Genomic DNA, 17279 nt, shown 5'->3' with positions numbered 1-17279 from the left:
TAAAGTTCCAATCCAGATTTCTTGTTATTTCTTTTTCTCCTGCTTTCTTATGCCCTCCCCGGATTCCTGGGCCCTCACACCACCCCCCACCACTGCTGCCTGATCTGCTCTCAGGAGTGGGGGGGGGCTCAGCCCTCCTCTCTGAGCTTTGGTGGGATCACACGAGGTGGCCCACAGACGGGTAGGTTCCGCAGTCAGAAACCAGGTCAGAAAGCCAGCAGAGCAGGCTGACATGGACCCCCACCCCCTCTGAAAGCATCATCTGCTATGCGGGGAGAGCAGGGGGCTGAGAGTAAGCAGCTTCTTAGAAAAGTCTCTTCCCAGGCAGCCAGTGCCCTCGGCCCCCAGCCACCTGCCCAGGCTGCGGAGAGGATGGCAATGATGGAGGAAGCGCCCTTGGGCTCCGACTTTCCTTCCTTTCGTCCTGCCTTGTAGTGGTTGCAACAGAGAGCTCCACTTGGCAGTGTGGTGGGCTCTTGTCTATAAATGGAAACATTGGCCTGGCTCCCAGTATAACACAAGATAGGCCTCTGCATCCGTTATGTAATCTTTGCTGTGATGACTTCATCAGAGGGGGCGGGGAGGCGATAAAAGAGAAAGGCACGATTTGGGGGAACAGTAGCTTGGGAGAAACTCTTCCCAGCAGCTGGCCTGAAGACAGCTGAGACGCCTCCTGGTTTTTAAATCAAGGAAAGAAAGGCAGCAAGCAGATGGGGAAAAACCCAATTCTTGCATCCGCTGGCAAACCACTTGCAGTCCATGTGTCCTGACAGCGGCCACTGGGATGTGGGCAGTTGCCGCCCCACCTCTGAGGGGCAGGTCTGGCAGCCCCTGGGGCTGGGGTTTTCCTACACCCCTGCGGGGAAGGCAGCCTGTGCAGATGAGTGATGGTTTTCACTGGTTCCCTAGTTCTTCCACGCTAAGGGTTGGGCTGGTTCCGGCCACGCTGTGGTTTCCAGCCTAGACTTGGAGAAAAATAACACAGAAGGCAGGGTGGTGGGGCAAAGGGCAGCCTGCCCGGGCGGACCGGAGAATTCTTGGACTATGGTCATGCCCTTCAGGGCCGCCTCTGGGACTTGGGAGTTGTTGGGTGAAGCAGTGAAAAGGTGGCCTAGTTTCTGAACCTGTAGCCAAACCCAGTTGGTTCAGGTCTTGAAATCTCCAGAGAACTGCATGTAAGGATGTCTGTCGCACACTCCAGAGCCTAGGTGGGCCCAGGTGGAAACAGTCCCAGTCCCAGACACAACCAGGACCCTTTTGAACTCAATAGGCTCTATTCCATGACTGTTTAGACTAAGTGCTCTTAATGAGGTTTGGGTTTTTGTTGGGTTTATTTGGGGGGAAGATAAGTTATTGTTTAGTGAATCCTCTAAATGTTGGCCATTTAAGTTGTTGTTGATTTTTTGCTAGTCTAAGTCATTCAAGCTAGTCAGGATATATCTTTGCACAAAGCTGTGAATATGTCCATGAGATGAGTCCTTAGAAATGGAATTCCAGGGTATGATGTATTCAAGTCTTTGGTCACTCTATCCCTCTGCTCTAGAAGCCAGTCCCCTCTTGTCCCTCTGAGCCATGAAGCATCCCTTCCTCTGAGAGCCTTCAGGTTCCCCCCCCCCCCCCCCCCCCCGGCACAGAAGTGCTTCTACCACCGGGTCCCTATGCTCTGCTGTCTCCTTAGCCCAAGGAGTGGCTTGTGCCTCCTTCTCTGCAAAGAAGCCATTGGCTGCTCAGGAACTAGCAAATAAGCAAATAGGCCCTTTATCTTTCCTTCCTTCCTTCCTTCCTTCCTTCCTTCCTTCCTTCCTTCCTTCCTTTTGGCAATTTAAAGCCTTTATTGTTTTAGAGCACACATTTTTTAAGTAATTATTTAAATTAATATGTTCATAAAAGAAAAACTGAAAGAGGATAACAATAAAAATCGCTTGTAATCCTTGTCTAACTTGATTATTCTATGACGACTGATTTAGAAACTGTTTTTTTCTCTCCTCTTAACTATATGTTGTAAGCTTTTTTTCTACGTGATTAGATAGTCTGAGAAAGCATGATTTTATTGGCTGTCTAGTACTCATGGTATGGATGGACCATCATTTATTTAATCAGGCTCCTATTGTTGCACACTATTGAACTTTTAACCAATTTAGAGTTGCTTTGGTAGAGGAATTAACCGCAGCAACGGAATCCAAAGGGCTCTATAATTTACGTCAAAGGCAGAGGAAAAGCATACCTCTCCAAGCTGTTCTGCCACTGGAGGGACCAACAGTAACTTTGTTCAAAGCACTGGTGAGGACAAATGGTATTTTTGTTGTTTCTACCCCCAAGAAAGTCCTTGAAAGCCTGACCTTCCTGTGGCTGATGGCACTCTCACAGCTTGCACTGGCCTGCAAACTTTAACCCTCTCTTCTTCGGCAGAGGCTACATTTGGCAGCTCAGAGAAGCAGTCCATTGTAGAGCCATCTTTTTTCTCCTCCCCAGGCATACATGATGCTGGGATAGGCTAGCATTCATCATAGCCAATTCGTCAGCTCCATTCAGCAAATGTCTCTTCTGTTGCAACTGTGCTAAATGTTAGAAAACATTAAAAAAAAACAAAACTACAGACCTTGCACAAATTAACCTATGAGAAAACTGTAACTTGTAAGCATTTTGAAAGTTGGAACTTTCTACCTTTCTTACATTATTTTGTAAGAAACAATCATGTATATACCATGATCATAAGCATGGAAAATATATTATTGCGTTGGGGCTAGGCAAGGCTGGGAGTAAATACAAAAACATCAAAATATTAACATTGTTGCCTTTGCGCATTAAAAATGAATATTGCCTTTTCTTTCTTTATACTTTTATGCAAAGTTTTCAAATTTTTTCAGTGATCACGGGGGAAATCAGCAAAACATGCACTTTTTATTTTTTTTAAATATATTTTATTGATTTTTTACAGAGAAGAAAGGAGAGGGATAGAGAGTTAGAAACATTGATGAGAGAGAAATATCGATATGCTGCCTCCTGCACACCCCCTACTGGGGATGTGCCCGCAACCAAGGTACATGCCCTTGACCGGAATCGAACCTGGGACCCTTCAGTCCGCAGACCAACGCTCTATCCACTGAGCCAAACCGGTTACGGCGACAAAACATGCACTTTTTAAATGATTCAATGTCTAGATAGGAACTCCATTCTGCTCACTGAAGCCTAGAAAGAAAAGCAAGTTTCAAGTCTTAGTCCTGATTGTCTTAGGAGCTCCCCTAGAACTAGAAACATAACACTTCCCTCACCCTGACTTTCCAGAGCTGCATGTTCAAGAGGCTATAGCAACAACAGTAATAACAACAAGCGATGTGTTATGGTCAGGGTGGGCCAGTCGCTTGATGGAGCTGAGTATCTACCCAGGCCTGTTGGGTCCCCCAGTGTATGGGGCTCCTTCTTAGAGGATGAACACAGAACCACTAAACCCATGCAGCAGGCTGAGCACTGGGCCCCAAGACACTGCCTTTTTAGTGATAAGCTTCCTAAATTGCTAAACTGTCTCAAAACGCAGTCGTCTTGGGGACACAACCACCACACATCATAAAACAAACCTTTTTATCCGACCTTCTTCAATAATCTGCTGAAACAGAGGGGTTTCTACGGGGCAGTTCCTGTTGGGGCTCTGCTATGAGTTCATTGTAAGCAACTCTCCGTAACCCACAGTGAGAAATTGGTCCGGTCAAAGAAATTCTGTAAAAGAAACCACCATCCTGAAGCCAAGTTTCTGCCCTGACAATTGATCAACTTCAAAGGCAATTCTAAGGTTTTATTTTATTTCTTCCTTCCTTCCATTTATGGTTGAATGGGCTATCTTGTGCCCTTTCTTTAATGTCAAAGTTCAGAGCACAGAGGCATCCTAACTTGGGGTACCAAGCAGCATATAAAAATGACATATTTTGGTGCTCTTTCAGTTTCACCCTTTGATCCCAATAGAGTTTCTACCTTTTAATTCTAAGCCCATTCCTCTCCCTCCCCCCGCCCCTCCAACCCCCTTCCCATTTCTTTTTACTCCAGAGTCTTCTTGGGTGGTCTGCTCAATTTAGACCAGATGCATGTTATGGTCAGTGAAAAGGTCCGAATCCCAAAGACACCACCACCAGCTGGGGGACATCAGACAAGTTCCTTAACCTCTCCGAGGCTTGGGGTTTTTTTAGTCAGTAAATAAGTTTAATTATGGAGGCAAATGCACCTAGCAGAGTACTTTGCCTATAGTAGGTGCCCCATAAGTGTTTAGTTGTTTTCTTTTGTTGCTGCCTCTGTGCTCTCAGTGTTTGAAGAACCTTTTCCAACCAGAGGGACTTTCCTCCAATCAGAGCTTCCCATAGTTCTACCTTAGTTCAGACCATGGGACAGGAAGTCTAATGAGGTTGATGCTTCCTCACTGAGCAAGCGAGTATACTGACCTCACCCTTCCTCAGTCCTGGCTGCTCCCCAGCCTCACAGCAGGGCAGCAGGAAGCCTGGCCTTCAAGGAAGACGCATGGCCATGGCTCCTTTCAGAATTCTTGGGTTTGCATTGCCTGAGCAGCCCTCTGGAAATTTGAGCATTTTGTTCCAAATGCAGAAGAACCTGCAATAGAAATCTAAGCAACTCAGCACCCTGACTTGCTTTGGAAAATGCAGGATTTGCTATCTCATCAGGGCACATGGAGCTGGGAAGCCCCATGCTACAGTCAGTCTCTATAAACCAGGATTATTTGCCCAAGTGATTCTCAAACTGTGGGTCATGGTGATTACCTGGAGGGGTTGTTAAAACAGCTCCAGGAGTTGTGGTTGGGTATACCTAGGGTGGAGCCTGAGAATTTGCATTTCTAACAGTCTCCCAGATGATGCTAATGCTGCAGATCCTGGAACCCATCCTGGAACCCGACTTTGGGAACCCCTGAGTTAGCTCATTATTGTTCCCATTATTGTCCTCTCCCTTCTGAGCCATTAACTTTCCATGGGGCTTCATTAACTCTTTCATCTCCAAAGCTTCCACTGTCAAGGAGAAGTCTTAGGAATATGATTTTCATTTGAAGGCCTGGGGACTGATACCCAAAGGTCAGATGCCATCCCGAGCCTCAGCCTGCCAGTTCACCACCTTGAGCCCTGGGAGTCACAGCCAGGTGCCTCCATGCAGCCCCGGGTGGATTCCTCCTAAGCTGCTCTCAGATGTGAAACTGCTGAACTCTCCCAGCAAATGTGTGTGTGTGTGTGTGTGTGTGTGTGTGTGTGTGTGTAAGGGGGGAGGGGATATGAACGTTAGCTTCCGCCAAACTTAAAACTTGAATAATACCTTTGCAGGGGACACTGGTGAGAGGTTGAACATAGAATTCTTTTGCTGTATAGACTCTGGGCAAAATTCCGTTTGGAATGGATTTATTTTTATTTAATTACTTGATCCAGTTCAGTGTGTGTGAAAAGCACGGATTTTTTTTTTCTGGGACATCTTTTTTGTTCTGTATTGATCTATTATTACTTTTTCCTACAAGAATAATGCTCTTCCACCCCCTCCCAACCCCCGAGCCCTGTACTCACACGCCTTCCCAGCCCCTGGCACACGCGGTGCCGCGGAAGCTGGGAAATGCGCCCCGAACGCCTGCGGGCAGCGAACCAGGCGGCCCCGGGCAGCTCGCCCGCCCCGCGTCGCCCGCCCGCGCCCCGGCCACCTCCGCGGCTCCTTTGTTAGGGACGCCCGCGCCGAGCGGCGTTTGCCGGCCCCCCGGGAGCGCGCGGGCCCCACTCCTGACTTCTTAGAGCCCCCTAAGGACTTGTCAGCAGAGAGGCTCCAGCAGAGAGGCTAAATTACGCCCCTGGGGACTTTTTAAGGAAAATCCTAAATTTCATTTAGGCTGCTCTTGGGACACGCGATTGCACAGCCGGCGGAGGCGCGCCTCTCCGCGCCGGCTCTGTGCACCCCAGGCTGCGGGAACCCCGTCCCTCTCGGACGGCCCTCCCGGGGTCTAGTGGACGCCGCTCTCCCCCCGCCCCCTCTCGGGTCCCCACCGCCCCGCACCGTCTCCTCCCGTTCCCAGCCCTTCCGTTTCTTTCCACGGCCTTCCCCTCCCCACCCCCTGCCGTCTCCCTCCCCTCGCTCGGGCTGGAAGAAAAGTCGGTAATAAGAAACCAGTTCGGTGTCAGTGGGAGAGAGGGGGGCGATCACCCCAGAGATACACGGCCATGGAGAGAGAACTCATTTTGTGTAAAGAGGGCCTCGAGTCGCCAGGGAATTCCTGGATTGTCTCAGGCTGTCGTGTGTGATGTCCATCACGCCGTGCGAACACCATCTGCTCGGTATTATGCTCGCAGTTGCCAGGCTACCTGCTGTAGCAGTAACACTTGACTGCCTGGCTCGGCTCGCCGCGACGGCCGCGCGCGGGCGGGGCGCGGGGGGAGGGACGGCCTGATTAAGCCATCTGCGGGCGGCGGGCGGGGCGGCGGCGGGCGGCGGGCCCGGCTTGCGCACCGGGCTGACACCACCATCTGCTGGGCCATCGGAAGAACAGCAGCTGTGCCTTGTGTGTCGTCCCCCTCCCCCCCGCCCGCCAGGACCGCCTGGGAAAGGCTGAAGCCCTGGGCGTCCATCCTCGAGCCAGTTCGCCACCAAGTGCCATCGTGCCAGTCGCATCAGCCTTTTGTGAGCCCCCGGCTCGGGAGCCAGCAGTCTTTGGCTCACCGCCAGCCGCCCTGGCCCCGCTCACCCAAACACGAGGCGTGTTCTTGAAAACACTTCAGAGGAAGAAAGCTTCCCTGCGCACAGGTTTATAAATAAACAGCTGGCTGCTCTTGGGAGATATTTTTACCACAGCTGTCTTTTGAAGGAGAAAACTGCCTCTTCGGGAGAGGTGGGGTGTGTTTTTTTACACCTCCTACCTCTCCCCCGCCCTTAGAAAATAGCTAAGATCTTTTCCCTGCGGGAGAAAAGATATGGAAAACAGCTTCACTGGTTTTTATTGTCCCTCCCCCCCCCCCCCTTATTTTACGGAAGAGTGAAAGGTTTGGGGAGTAATGAAGATCAATGTCACCATTTGGATTGCTGGCAGGGAGAGACTGAATGAGGGAGGTCGTTTGGTGGGGGCATGGGGTGGAGAGCAAGCCCCGTAATTAAAACTAAAAATACTGCATCATTTGGCTTCAAGGCATGACAGTGCTGGTGAGGAAAGCTCCGCCTGGTTTTCTCTAACTGCGCGCACACTGCGTGTCCACCTTAGAAACAAGAGCGGTGGCATGAAGTCCTGAAATGTGACAGGCGATTGCTCACCAAGCCCTCTTAGCCTGGAGGTTAAAAGCCACCATGTAATATGAAACAGTTAATGGCCTCAGCCAGCTCACTGTGTAAGGTGAGTCACTTGGTGAGTCTTCACGCTCTGCAATACACACCTGAGTCTGGCCAGCCACTGAATGCAGCAGAGCTGGTTGGGAGAGTCTTAAAGGTGTAATTACCTAGATCCACAATGCTTCATTGGGAAGGCAAGCCTTTAAAAATGCAGATAGCCCTCCTGCCTCTCGGTCTTCAGGCCTTCAGCGAGAAACCTGAAGACAGAATTTTGGGGAGGGAATCATTTAGGGAAATATATAATCCTGGGGAGTAATAACCTAACTATTCTTTTGAAAAGGGTTTTTTTCCCCACTCTGCTTTTTAGAAAAAACAAATTTTTTATTGATTGATTTTTAGTGAGAGAGAGAAACATCAGTTTGTTGTTTATGCATTCATTGGTTGCTTCTTGTATGTGCCCTGACCCGGGAATCAAACCCACAACCTTGGCATGTCCAGATGATGCTCTAACCAACTGTGGCCAGGGCCCCCACTGTGCTTTCGAAGTATGTATTTTTGGCACAGGGAGACAGGGGCCAAAAGTAGTTGGATGTATCAGCGTCGTCCTCACCGTGGCTAGGTTGAGAAAGCAACAAGTCACTACGTACCACTTCTGAGCATGCGACCCAGCTTCCCGGGCAGGTCACAGGACAAGAATATCTCAAAGTGTGCAAAAATAAACAGGGCCTGCCCAGACCAGCCCTCTCATAAAATCAAGCTGAAGAAAACTTTATCTTCCCTTGGGTCTCATTTTCTTGCCAACTCTCTCTCTTTATCAAAACTGGGAAATAAATATAGTGAAATACACGGGGGGGTGGGGGGGGCGCGGGTAAGCCCCATATATCTGTATTTTTGCTGATTGGTTAACTGTCCTTCAGTGTGAATTTGTTTAAGTGTTAAGTAGTCATTTAGCTCTTTGTTACTAAAGGTGGAAAGAAATAGCTTTAGCTACGGGAAGAGCTTGGAAAGCAGGTAGTAAACATTGGGAGCAAAGGAAAGTCAAATCTCTTGGTCCCTTCAGGAGTCAAGTAAACCGGTAGCGTGAAGGTTCCTGACATTTTTTAGTATAAGGTCTTTTTAACATAGAGTCGCATCGTCCTCTGCCTAATCATTGTCTGTGTACAGACAAAATACAGAAAGGGCAAATTTTATTAACTTCAGCCGTGACACTTGCATTCAAACAATAGAACACAGGACGCTTCTGGGAGACACACTGTCTGTTTTGTCTGCAGGCAGCTCTTAAGTGCACGCGTGGCAGCGTGGACCTGTGGCCTGGGAAAGGCCTTTGCTAGTGGAAACAATATGCACTTAGACTCAGGAGCAGTGTTCTGGTTCTGCTTCTTCCATTGATTAACCGTGTGACCTGGGCCACTGCACTAACTAACCAGAGCTTCCTGGGTTCTTATTTCCCAGGTGAGCGGAGTAATGGAGTTTTGTTTTATTTTGTTTTGTTGGTTGTTTGGGTGGTAGACTCGGGATTAATTACTAGAAACTTGAATGAACTGAAAGGAACATTTCTGCGGAACGTTCAGACAATACTTGCCATCCCCAGGTGTGCCTGGTAGAATGAACAGGAAAGGCAGTGTCTGCAAACTGAATGTTTTGGTCTTACACTGACACTTCCAGTGAGCATTTTCCCCACTCGTCTACACTGTCAGCTGTTACAGACTTCCCCACTCAGCACTATCTCAAGTAGTAGCTTGCACTGTGTGTGAATAGGTCTCTACCACTTTACTTCCTATCCCTTAAGGATCAATGCTCAAAAGTTGCCATCATTTGAATGACCGGCACATAATTATAGATACCCAATTCAAACCCCCCCCCCCCGCCTTTAAATTATCCCAGACATGTGAGACTCATCTGTTTTTGAAGATGTTGGGTGATTATGTGTCTTTGGGCAGTGTGACAGGTTTCCACTTCGCACCATCGACAACTCTCACTAGCAGGATTTTTTTTTTTTTACATTTATCGAAGCTTTCAGATGTCACAATTATAGTTGGCCCTTGAGCAACACAAATTTGAACCACACAGGTCCACTTATACACAGTTTATTTTCTTTTTTTTCTTTATTGATTAAGATATTATATATGTGTCCTTATCCCCCCCCCCATTGCCCTCCTACCCTCCCACTCATGCCCTCACCCCTCTGGTGTCTGGGTCCATTGGTTATGCTTAGTTGATCTCTCCCCTTTCCCCCCACCCTCCCCTGCCTTCCCTCTGAGGTTTGACGGTCTGATCAATGCTTCTCTGTCTCTGGATCTGTTTTTGTTCATCAGTTTATGTTGTTCATTATATTCCACAAATGAGTGAGATCATGTGATATTTATCTTTTTCTGACTGACTTATTTCACTTAGCATAATGCTCTCCAGGTCCATCCATGCTGTTGCAAATGGTAGGAGTGCCTTCCTTTTTACAGCAGTGTAGTATTCCATTGTGTAGATGTACCACAGTTTTCTAATCCACTCATCTGCTGATGGGCACTTAGGCTGTTTCCAGATCTTAGCTATGGTGAATTGTGCTGCTATGAACATAGGGGTGCATATATCCTTTCTGATTGGTGTTTCTGGTTTCTTGGGTTATATTCCTAGAAGTGGGATCACAGGTTCAAATGGGAGTTCCATTTTTAGTTTTCTGAGGAAACTCCATATTGTCTTCCACAGTGGCTGCACCAGTCTGCATTCCCACCAGCAGTGAAGGGGGGTTCCTTTTTCTCCGCATCCTCACCAGCACTTCTCGTTTGTTGATTTGTTGATGATAGCCATTCTGACAGGCGTGAGATGGTACCTCATTGTCGTTTTGATTTGCATCGCTCGGATGATTAGTGACTTTGAGCATTTTTTCATATGTCTCTTGGCCTTCTGGATGTCCTCTTTCGAAAAGTATCTATTTAGGTCCGTTGCCCATTTTTTAATTGGGTTGTTTATCTTCCTTTTGTTAAGTTATTCACAGGTTATTTTCAATAAATATACAGTTGGCCTTCTGTATCCCAGATTTTGTATCTGCCAATTCAGCCAACTGCGGGTAGAAAACAGTATTTTCAGTCCACAGTTGGGAATTTGTGGATATGGAGGGCCAACAGTATGCATTGATCTACACCATTTAGATAAGGGACTTGAGCAGCCACGGATTCAGTATCCATGAGAGGGCCTAGAACCAATTCCCCATGCCTTCTGAGGGAGGACCATAAAGTTTTGGGGGAGTCAGTAATTATACACGGATTTTCAACTGCACAGGGGTCAGCATCCGAACCCTACGTTGTTCAGGGCTCGTCTGTGATCAGAATTCCATCAAACAGCAGATCTGTCAACTAGTAAATGGCAGCAAACTTCTGTGAATGCCTTTCATCCTACCTAAGAAGTTCGTTTTGGCCAGGTAGGCAGTAAGGAGTAAGAGGTAAACTCAGGCTGTCTCCTTCAAGACCTAAGGTACGCCCCGCCTAAGGGTTTGTTTCCTTTCCTTTGGGGAAACAGAATGTTAGCTGGAAACCCAGTCCTTGTCCCTTCGTCAGTCCCGTCCAAAATAGATGGGACTTGGTCTCAGATCCCCAGAGCCATGCTCTGTGACTGTGCTCCTGGAGCCTCTCCAGCTCCACTGTGATAAGGCCACCTCTGCGGTTTACTGTACTGTTTGTATCAAAACATAATGTGGGCCACTCGGGACCCCTTGGGTCAGAGCCCCTGCCCCCTGCCCTCCCCCACGCTTCCCTTCAAATGTGCAATCACTGAATCGGCCCCTCTATCCTCCTAGGAGCAGCACCCAGTTGGGCTTCCCCGGACCACGGGCCCCATGCAGTCCTCCGTGCCCCCAGGCTCAGGTGGCATGGTCTCCGGCGCCAGCCCCTCGGGTCCGGGCTTCCTGGGCAGCCAGCCCCAGGCGGCCATCATGAAGCAGATGCTCATTGATCAGCGGGCCCAGTTGATGGAGCAGCAGAAGCAACAGTTCCTGCGGGAGCAAAGGCAGCAGCAGCAGCAGCAGCAACAGCAGCAGCAGCAGATCCTTGCTGAGCAGGTAACATGCCCGTGGTGTCTGAGCAAGCGTTTATTCAGCCCCTGGGGCCCGGGAGGGAGGTACGGGCAGGTCCTTCTTCAGGATGTTCGCAGTCTCCCGGGTTCACAGGAGAACCTGCAGAATTTAGACCTTTCCGTTAGTTAGACCTTTCCTTAGAGTAAATTAGTTTGTTCTGAAAAGAGAGGCTTCAGCTATCCATTTGAAAGCCCATTTGCCAGAGATGTGTCTTCCATTGGAGTCTGACTCCTTTTCTTTGGGTTTCTGGTGCAGGGGTTGGTATAATCAGCATGCAGGTGGGAGGGCTGGCTCCCATTCTTCACAAGCTCTAATATTTCTAGCAATAGGAAAAAGAAAAAGAATTCAGAGAACCTTGTCTCTTAAAAGAAAGTGTGGGGAGGAGGGATTGAATCGGTCATGAACAATGGAACAGGAACAATAGCAGAATGAAAGGGCCCACGGAACTACCTGGAAGCCTGAACTTGAGGTCACAGAAAGGGGGCAGATTTAAGAAAACTCCCAACAGCTTTGAAAACAGCTCAAGAAATCTTTAAGTTCAAGGCAGGCCTGACACAAAGCTTTTCCTTAGGCATCTTTGTCCACCTTCCCCATGTGACTCCTCCAACTCTGAAGGAGAGCCTTCCCTGTGGGCTGCTCCTGTCTGCTTCAGTGTGGTTCTTTGCGGAGGGGAGGGGGGGGGCGCTTGTTTTTGGAGATGCTCATGCCTAATTTCGTACTATCCCAGGAAAGGCCTTCCACAAGAGATCCTTAGATGGCTCCTATGGGGTCTATACAGGGCATCCCACTTTTTTTTTTTTTAATCCTCACACAAGGATATATTTTCCATTGAGTTTTTAGAGAGAGTGGAAGAGAGGGAGGTGAGGGAGAGAGAGAACCATCGATGTGAGAGAGACACTTCAATTGGTTGCCTCCTGCACACGCCTATACTGGGGCTGGGAACCTGCAACCAAGGTATGTGCCCTTGACTGGGAATCAAACCCCTGACCTGACGCTCACGGGTCTGAGAGCTGACGCTCTAACTACTGAGCAAACCATCCAGGGCAGAGCATCTCACTTTTATTATAGGAGATGTGAGGTTGTCATCTAAGGCTCAAGGCCCAACAGAGCTCTGCCTCAGAGTGACCCTTCTGGAAGGTTCCTAATAGGATAAGAATTGTGGAAATTTATCAAGCATCCTCCACCCCCTACTGTGTAGGACACAGACATGTTAAGATCTCTACTAACCAAGAGCAGCAGTTCAAAGAAATACCCGTCATCCCCCAAATAGAAAAATTGTACTGTCGAGCACAGTTCACCTAGGTTCCATTTTTTTGCTTTTGTTCCTGAACAGCTGTGTAATTATCTCCCTTTTCAGCAAGGTCAGTCAGCCGCCTGGCAGCTCTTGTACAAACAAACCTCTATCCCTCTCACCCTGCAGAAGGTGTGTGACAGGGAACCGTGCGAATGTCTCTCAGGCAGTGATAAATGGAGCTGCTCAGGGGAAGCTGGGCTTTGTAAATCCTCTCCCCAGCCAATCCCAGCAAGTTTCAGGTGTGCCTGATACTTTGAGTGATGGCTTTCAATATGTGTGCTGTGACCACGCAGAGCTCGGCTGTGCCAGCCCAGGGGTGTGCCCACCTGCTGAGGTCAGCCAACCCTGGAAACGGGGAGGAGGCAGAGGAATAGGAGAAGAGAGGCCACAGGGTGACACCCACAGACTAGGAGGTGAGAGTGTAGGGCAGTGGTTCTCAACCTTCTGGCCCTTTAAATACAGTTCCTCATGTTGTGACCCAACCATAAAATTATTTTCATTGCTACTTCATAACTGTAATGTTGCTACTGTTATGAATCGTAATGTAAATATCTGATATGCAGGATGGTCTTAGGCGACCCCTGTGAAAGGGTCGTTCGACCGCCAAAGGGGTCGCGACCCACAGGTTGAGAACCGCTGATGTAGGCTTCACCCAGGACATGGAGAGATACGAGGCTCCTTGGAAAAGACAAGGAAATGAGAATTAAAAAATGAGGATAATTCCTTGCTGATTGTGTGGACCAAGAGATGATGAGGGACCAATGGAAGAACAGCTCACTCAGGGTCAGAAAGTGTCCAGTCTTTGGCCTGTGGCAGGGTTTCATCTGCCAGGGTAGGTTTTAATAAGTTCCCAGCCTTCGTCGTGTCGCTCTTTTAAGGACTGCATGGGATAATGTGTGTAAAAGTCTTCGGAAACTACACAAATGTATATGGGGCCCTGGCACATGACCCTGATGTCACAGAAGAGCCGCACATGCCAGCCATCCTGTGGGACTGGCCCAGAAATGAAACCGAGAGAAAACTCAGGGCACTGTGGCACCTTACCTGCACCTGCAGGCGTGCTTCTCGATGCAGGCTGTCTCGGGGTCTGCAGGGGGTGGGCCGTCAGCTTTGTGTTTTGAAAGTGAATGTTGCCATATCCAGGCCAAGATGTTTTTCTCAGTCTTTGCTGCAGCCAAGTGTCCCTAATACTTTCCATTTTCTAAACAGCATATTGGGGACACCTGGCTTTCCTATAAGGACAGGCGATGGGAAACAGAAGGACTTGCAGTCTTGCTTATCATGGGGAACTTTAAAATCATTCTCAGTGGCCTAACTGGTTTGGCTCAGTGGGTAGAGCATTGGCCTATGGACTGAAAGGTCCCGGGTTCAATTCTGGTCAAGGGCATGCGCCTGGGTTTTGGGCTTGATCCCCAGTAGGGGGCCTGCAGGAAGCAGCCAGTCAATGATTCTCTCTCATCATTGATGTTTCTATCTCTCTCTCCCTCTCCCTTCCTTTCTGAAATCAATAAAAATGTATTTTTTAAAAATCATTCTCAGTGGACTTAGAAATCAGAACAGAGCAGATTGAAAGCAGAGATGGAGTGGCATTAAATGCCCTCCTCTCGGAGCATGCAGGCCGTGTTGCCATTCCTGCATTCCCGAAAGTTCCACAGAACCTACAATTTTCTATCTGAAAGAAACATTAGAGATCATCGAGTGCCTTCATTTTACGTTTAAGGAAACAGCAGCCAGGGAGCTGAGGTGACTTATCTGAGATCACAGGGTTAGAGAGAGGCGGAGCTGAGCTTGGAGCCCCGCCCCATCCCAGCACAGGCTACCCCACTGTGTATCGGGTTGTAAGTAGAACAGTAAGTGGGGAATTTGGCTGAGGAGAAGCTTTTATGAGCTCATCTTACTTTCAAGAATGCCCTTATTTTGCTGCCTAAAAGATTAGCACAGTTGCTTGTCTACACAATTAATTAATTTTAACAGTTTGTGCAAAACACCAAGGTAGGCACCACAGGACGGGGTACACAGGGCAGAGGCTGTTCTTTCCTTTGGTTGCCAGGGTGCTGCCTGGCCTTGTTGAGAAACGAGAAAAAGGAATGACAGAGCTGCCCAAGAAGAAAAACAAGAGAAAAAATAGAAATAAACACATGTGTTAAGAAGTAGTCAGTGTGCGTTGTTTTTATAATGAACACGCTACGGAGCAGGGCCGTAGCTGTATGTTCTTTGTAGCCCTTCAGATGAAAGGTGCCGAGTGAATATCAGCTGCAGGAGGTTAAATGGCATGCCGAGGTCACGCAGCTGCTTGACGGCAGGCTGAGCACTAAGACCCCTCTCTCTGCTCCCTCCACCTCCTATTTTCTCTCCCTTTTCACATACAGCATGGTAATGATCACAGTGGCCCTGCCAGAATATGGGTAATAGCGCGGGCAAAGCAGGCTCCCGTGAGTGGAAGAAGACAGACTAGCACTAGCACGCAAGCCTCTTGGCTCTGGGTCCATGTGGAGCCCCACATGGTTTCCTCGAGGCAGTGAATGCTGGGTAGTTGACTTGTGGGGATGGATTTTATAGGCAGGGTGGCCTCGTGGGAATAAGATTAGCCTTGTTCATAGCCCCTAAGAATCCCATCTTCCAAGCCCCGCAGCGTCTATTTAGGTCATTCAAAATGAGTCGCTTGTCCCTTTGAGCTCGGTCCCCACACAGCTAAGGAAAACCCGCAGGCTGATGATGGAAAGTCAAAGCCGCTTGGTTCACGTGCGGCCTCAGGAGCCAGCACGTCCACACAAGAGGCACAGACAAGGGTGTTCACAGCAGCGGTATTTGGGACAGCCCCAAACTGGAGCTGCCCTAAATGACCATCGGTAGAACAGGTAAATTCATTGTCATGTTAATAGGATGGACCACTTCTCAACTGTGAGAATGAATAGACCACAGCTACATGCATCCCATGCCTGAATCTCCCAAAGGTAATGACCACAAGAAACCAGGCACCAAAGCCAGACACGAATACATTGTATATGTAAATCCATAAAACCAAGTACAAAAGCAGACATAACTGATCTGAGTTGTCAGGTTCGGGCAGGGGTTCCCCGGGGTCAGAAGGGTAATGACCGGCAAGCCCCATATCCTGGCAGTGTTTTGTGTCTTGATCTAGATCAGCGGTTCTCAACCTGTGGGTTGCGACCTCTTTGGGGGTCGAACGACACTTTCACAGGGGTCGTCGCCTAAGATCATCGGAAAACACATATATAATTACATATTGTTTTTTGTGATTAATCACTGTGCTTTAATGATGTTCAATTTGTAACAATGAAAATACATCCTGCATATCAGATATTTACATTATGATTCATAACAGTAGCAAAATTACAGTTATGAAGTAGCAACGAAAATAATTTTATGGTTGGGGGTCACCACAACATGAGGAACTGTATTAAAGGGTCGTGGCATTAGGAAGGTTGAGTACCACTGATCTAGATGCTGGTTACCAGGAGTGTGTTCATTTGTGAAAACTCACCAAACTGTACACATCTGCTTTCTGCACTTGCCTGTACGCATGTTATTCTTCAAGACAAAGTTTAGTTTTGGAAAGAACCCTGCCTTCCTCAGAACGGCAGGCTATTTAATGGCGTACTCTGTCCCCACCTCACCTCCACCCTTCTTGTCCTGTGTTCCAGCAGCTGCAGCAGTCACATGTACCCCGGCAGCACCTCCAGCCTCAGCGGAATCCATACCCTGTGCAGCAGGTCAATCAGTTTCAAGGTGAGGCCCGTCTAGCCAGTAACATTGCCTTGTGGACTATGTTTGTGTCAGGTAATATTACAAACTAGCGGCCTGGTGCACGGATTTATGCACATTGAATGGAAATTAATTAGAAGAAATATTTTAGAGGCCGGGGAGGGACCGCGGGAGGTTGGCTCCAGGGTGTGTCTGGCCCATCTCGCCCAGTCCCAATCAGCCAGACCCCAGCAGCAAGCTAACCTACTGGTCAGAACATCAGCCCCCTGCCAGTCAGTGCACGTCATAGAAACTGGTCAAATGGTCGAATGAACAGTCGGACACTTAGCATATTAGGCTTTTATTATATTGGATATTTAAGAACTGAGAATACCAACCAATCAAAAGCATTCTGGGGACCCCTTGCTGTTCCAGGCAACCTTGTGGTCACTGGGCTCCAGAGAGATCCTGGTGGGCTCAGGGGGCGGTCAGGGTGGCTGTGGGGGGCTGAAGCAGCTGTTCTTTGCCAAAGGTACAAGAAGTATTTCAATAGTTCAACAACCAGTAAGAACATACTGGTGCCTGTTGGCCCAATATTGGCTTTGTTAAAGTCCAGGTCATCATCTCAGTGACCACAGTGGGGGAAATCTTGTACCACATTTTTCTTTGCTAATTTCAGCAGGTCAGCTGGCCAAAGCCCTCACCTCCAGCAGCCGAAGTAGAAGATTCAGGCTTGCAGCAACCACTAATCGCTACTGCATATAGAGATAAATAATGCCTTGAGGATAGTTGGACCATCTTGATCCTGCTGCCCTTTGCAGAAATCCCAAATCTTGGCCCCCTTAGCAATGGGCGTACCATATGCCATTGTTTCACAAAGTAGAAGGTCCACTCAAGTTTCATCCTTTCCATGTCCAATAAAGAGAGCCCCTGAGG

General features: G+C 48.5%; 1 protein-coding gene across 2 annotated transcripts in view; it reads left to right on the top strand.

The window, feature by feature from the left end:
* MAML3 (mastermind like transcriptional coactivator 3) overlaps nucleotides 1–17279 on the top strand; it is a 387866-nt gene that overhangs the window by 363387 nt on the left and 7200 nt on the right. The window contains exons 3-4 of one of the 2 annotated variants that reach the window (XM_036313470.1): nucleotides 11069–11329; nucleotides 16307–16388. In XM_036313470.1, coding sequence (XP_036169363.1) covers nucleotides 11069–11329; nucleotides 16307–16388 — 343 coding nt within the window. Of the gene's footprint in view, nucleotides 1–11068; nucleotides 11330–16303; nucleotides 16389–17279 lie in introns of both variants that reach the window. The other variant, XM_036313469.1, reaches the window with a different exon arrangement.

This window comes from Myotis myotis, unplaced genomic scaffold, assembly GCF_014108235.1.
Source record: "Myotis myotis isolate mMyoMyo1 unplaced genomic scaffold, mMyoMyo1.p scaffold_m19_p_6, whole genome shotgun sequence".
Taxonomy (NCBI): Eukaryota; Metazoa; Chordata; class Mammalia; order Chiroptera; family Vespertilionidae; genus Myotis; species Myotis myotis.
Note: the sequence above shows the minus strand (reverse complement) of the source record. Positions and strands in the feature narration are given on the sequence as shown.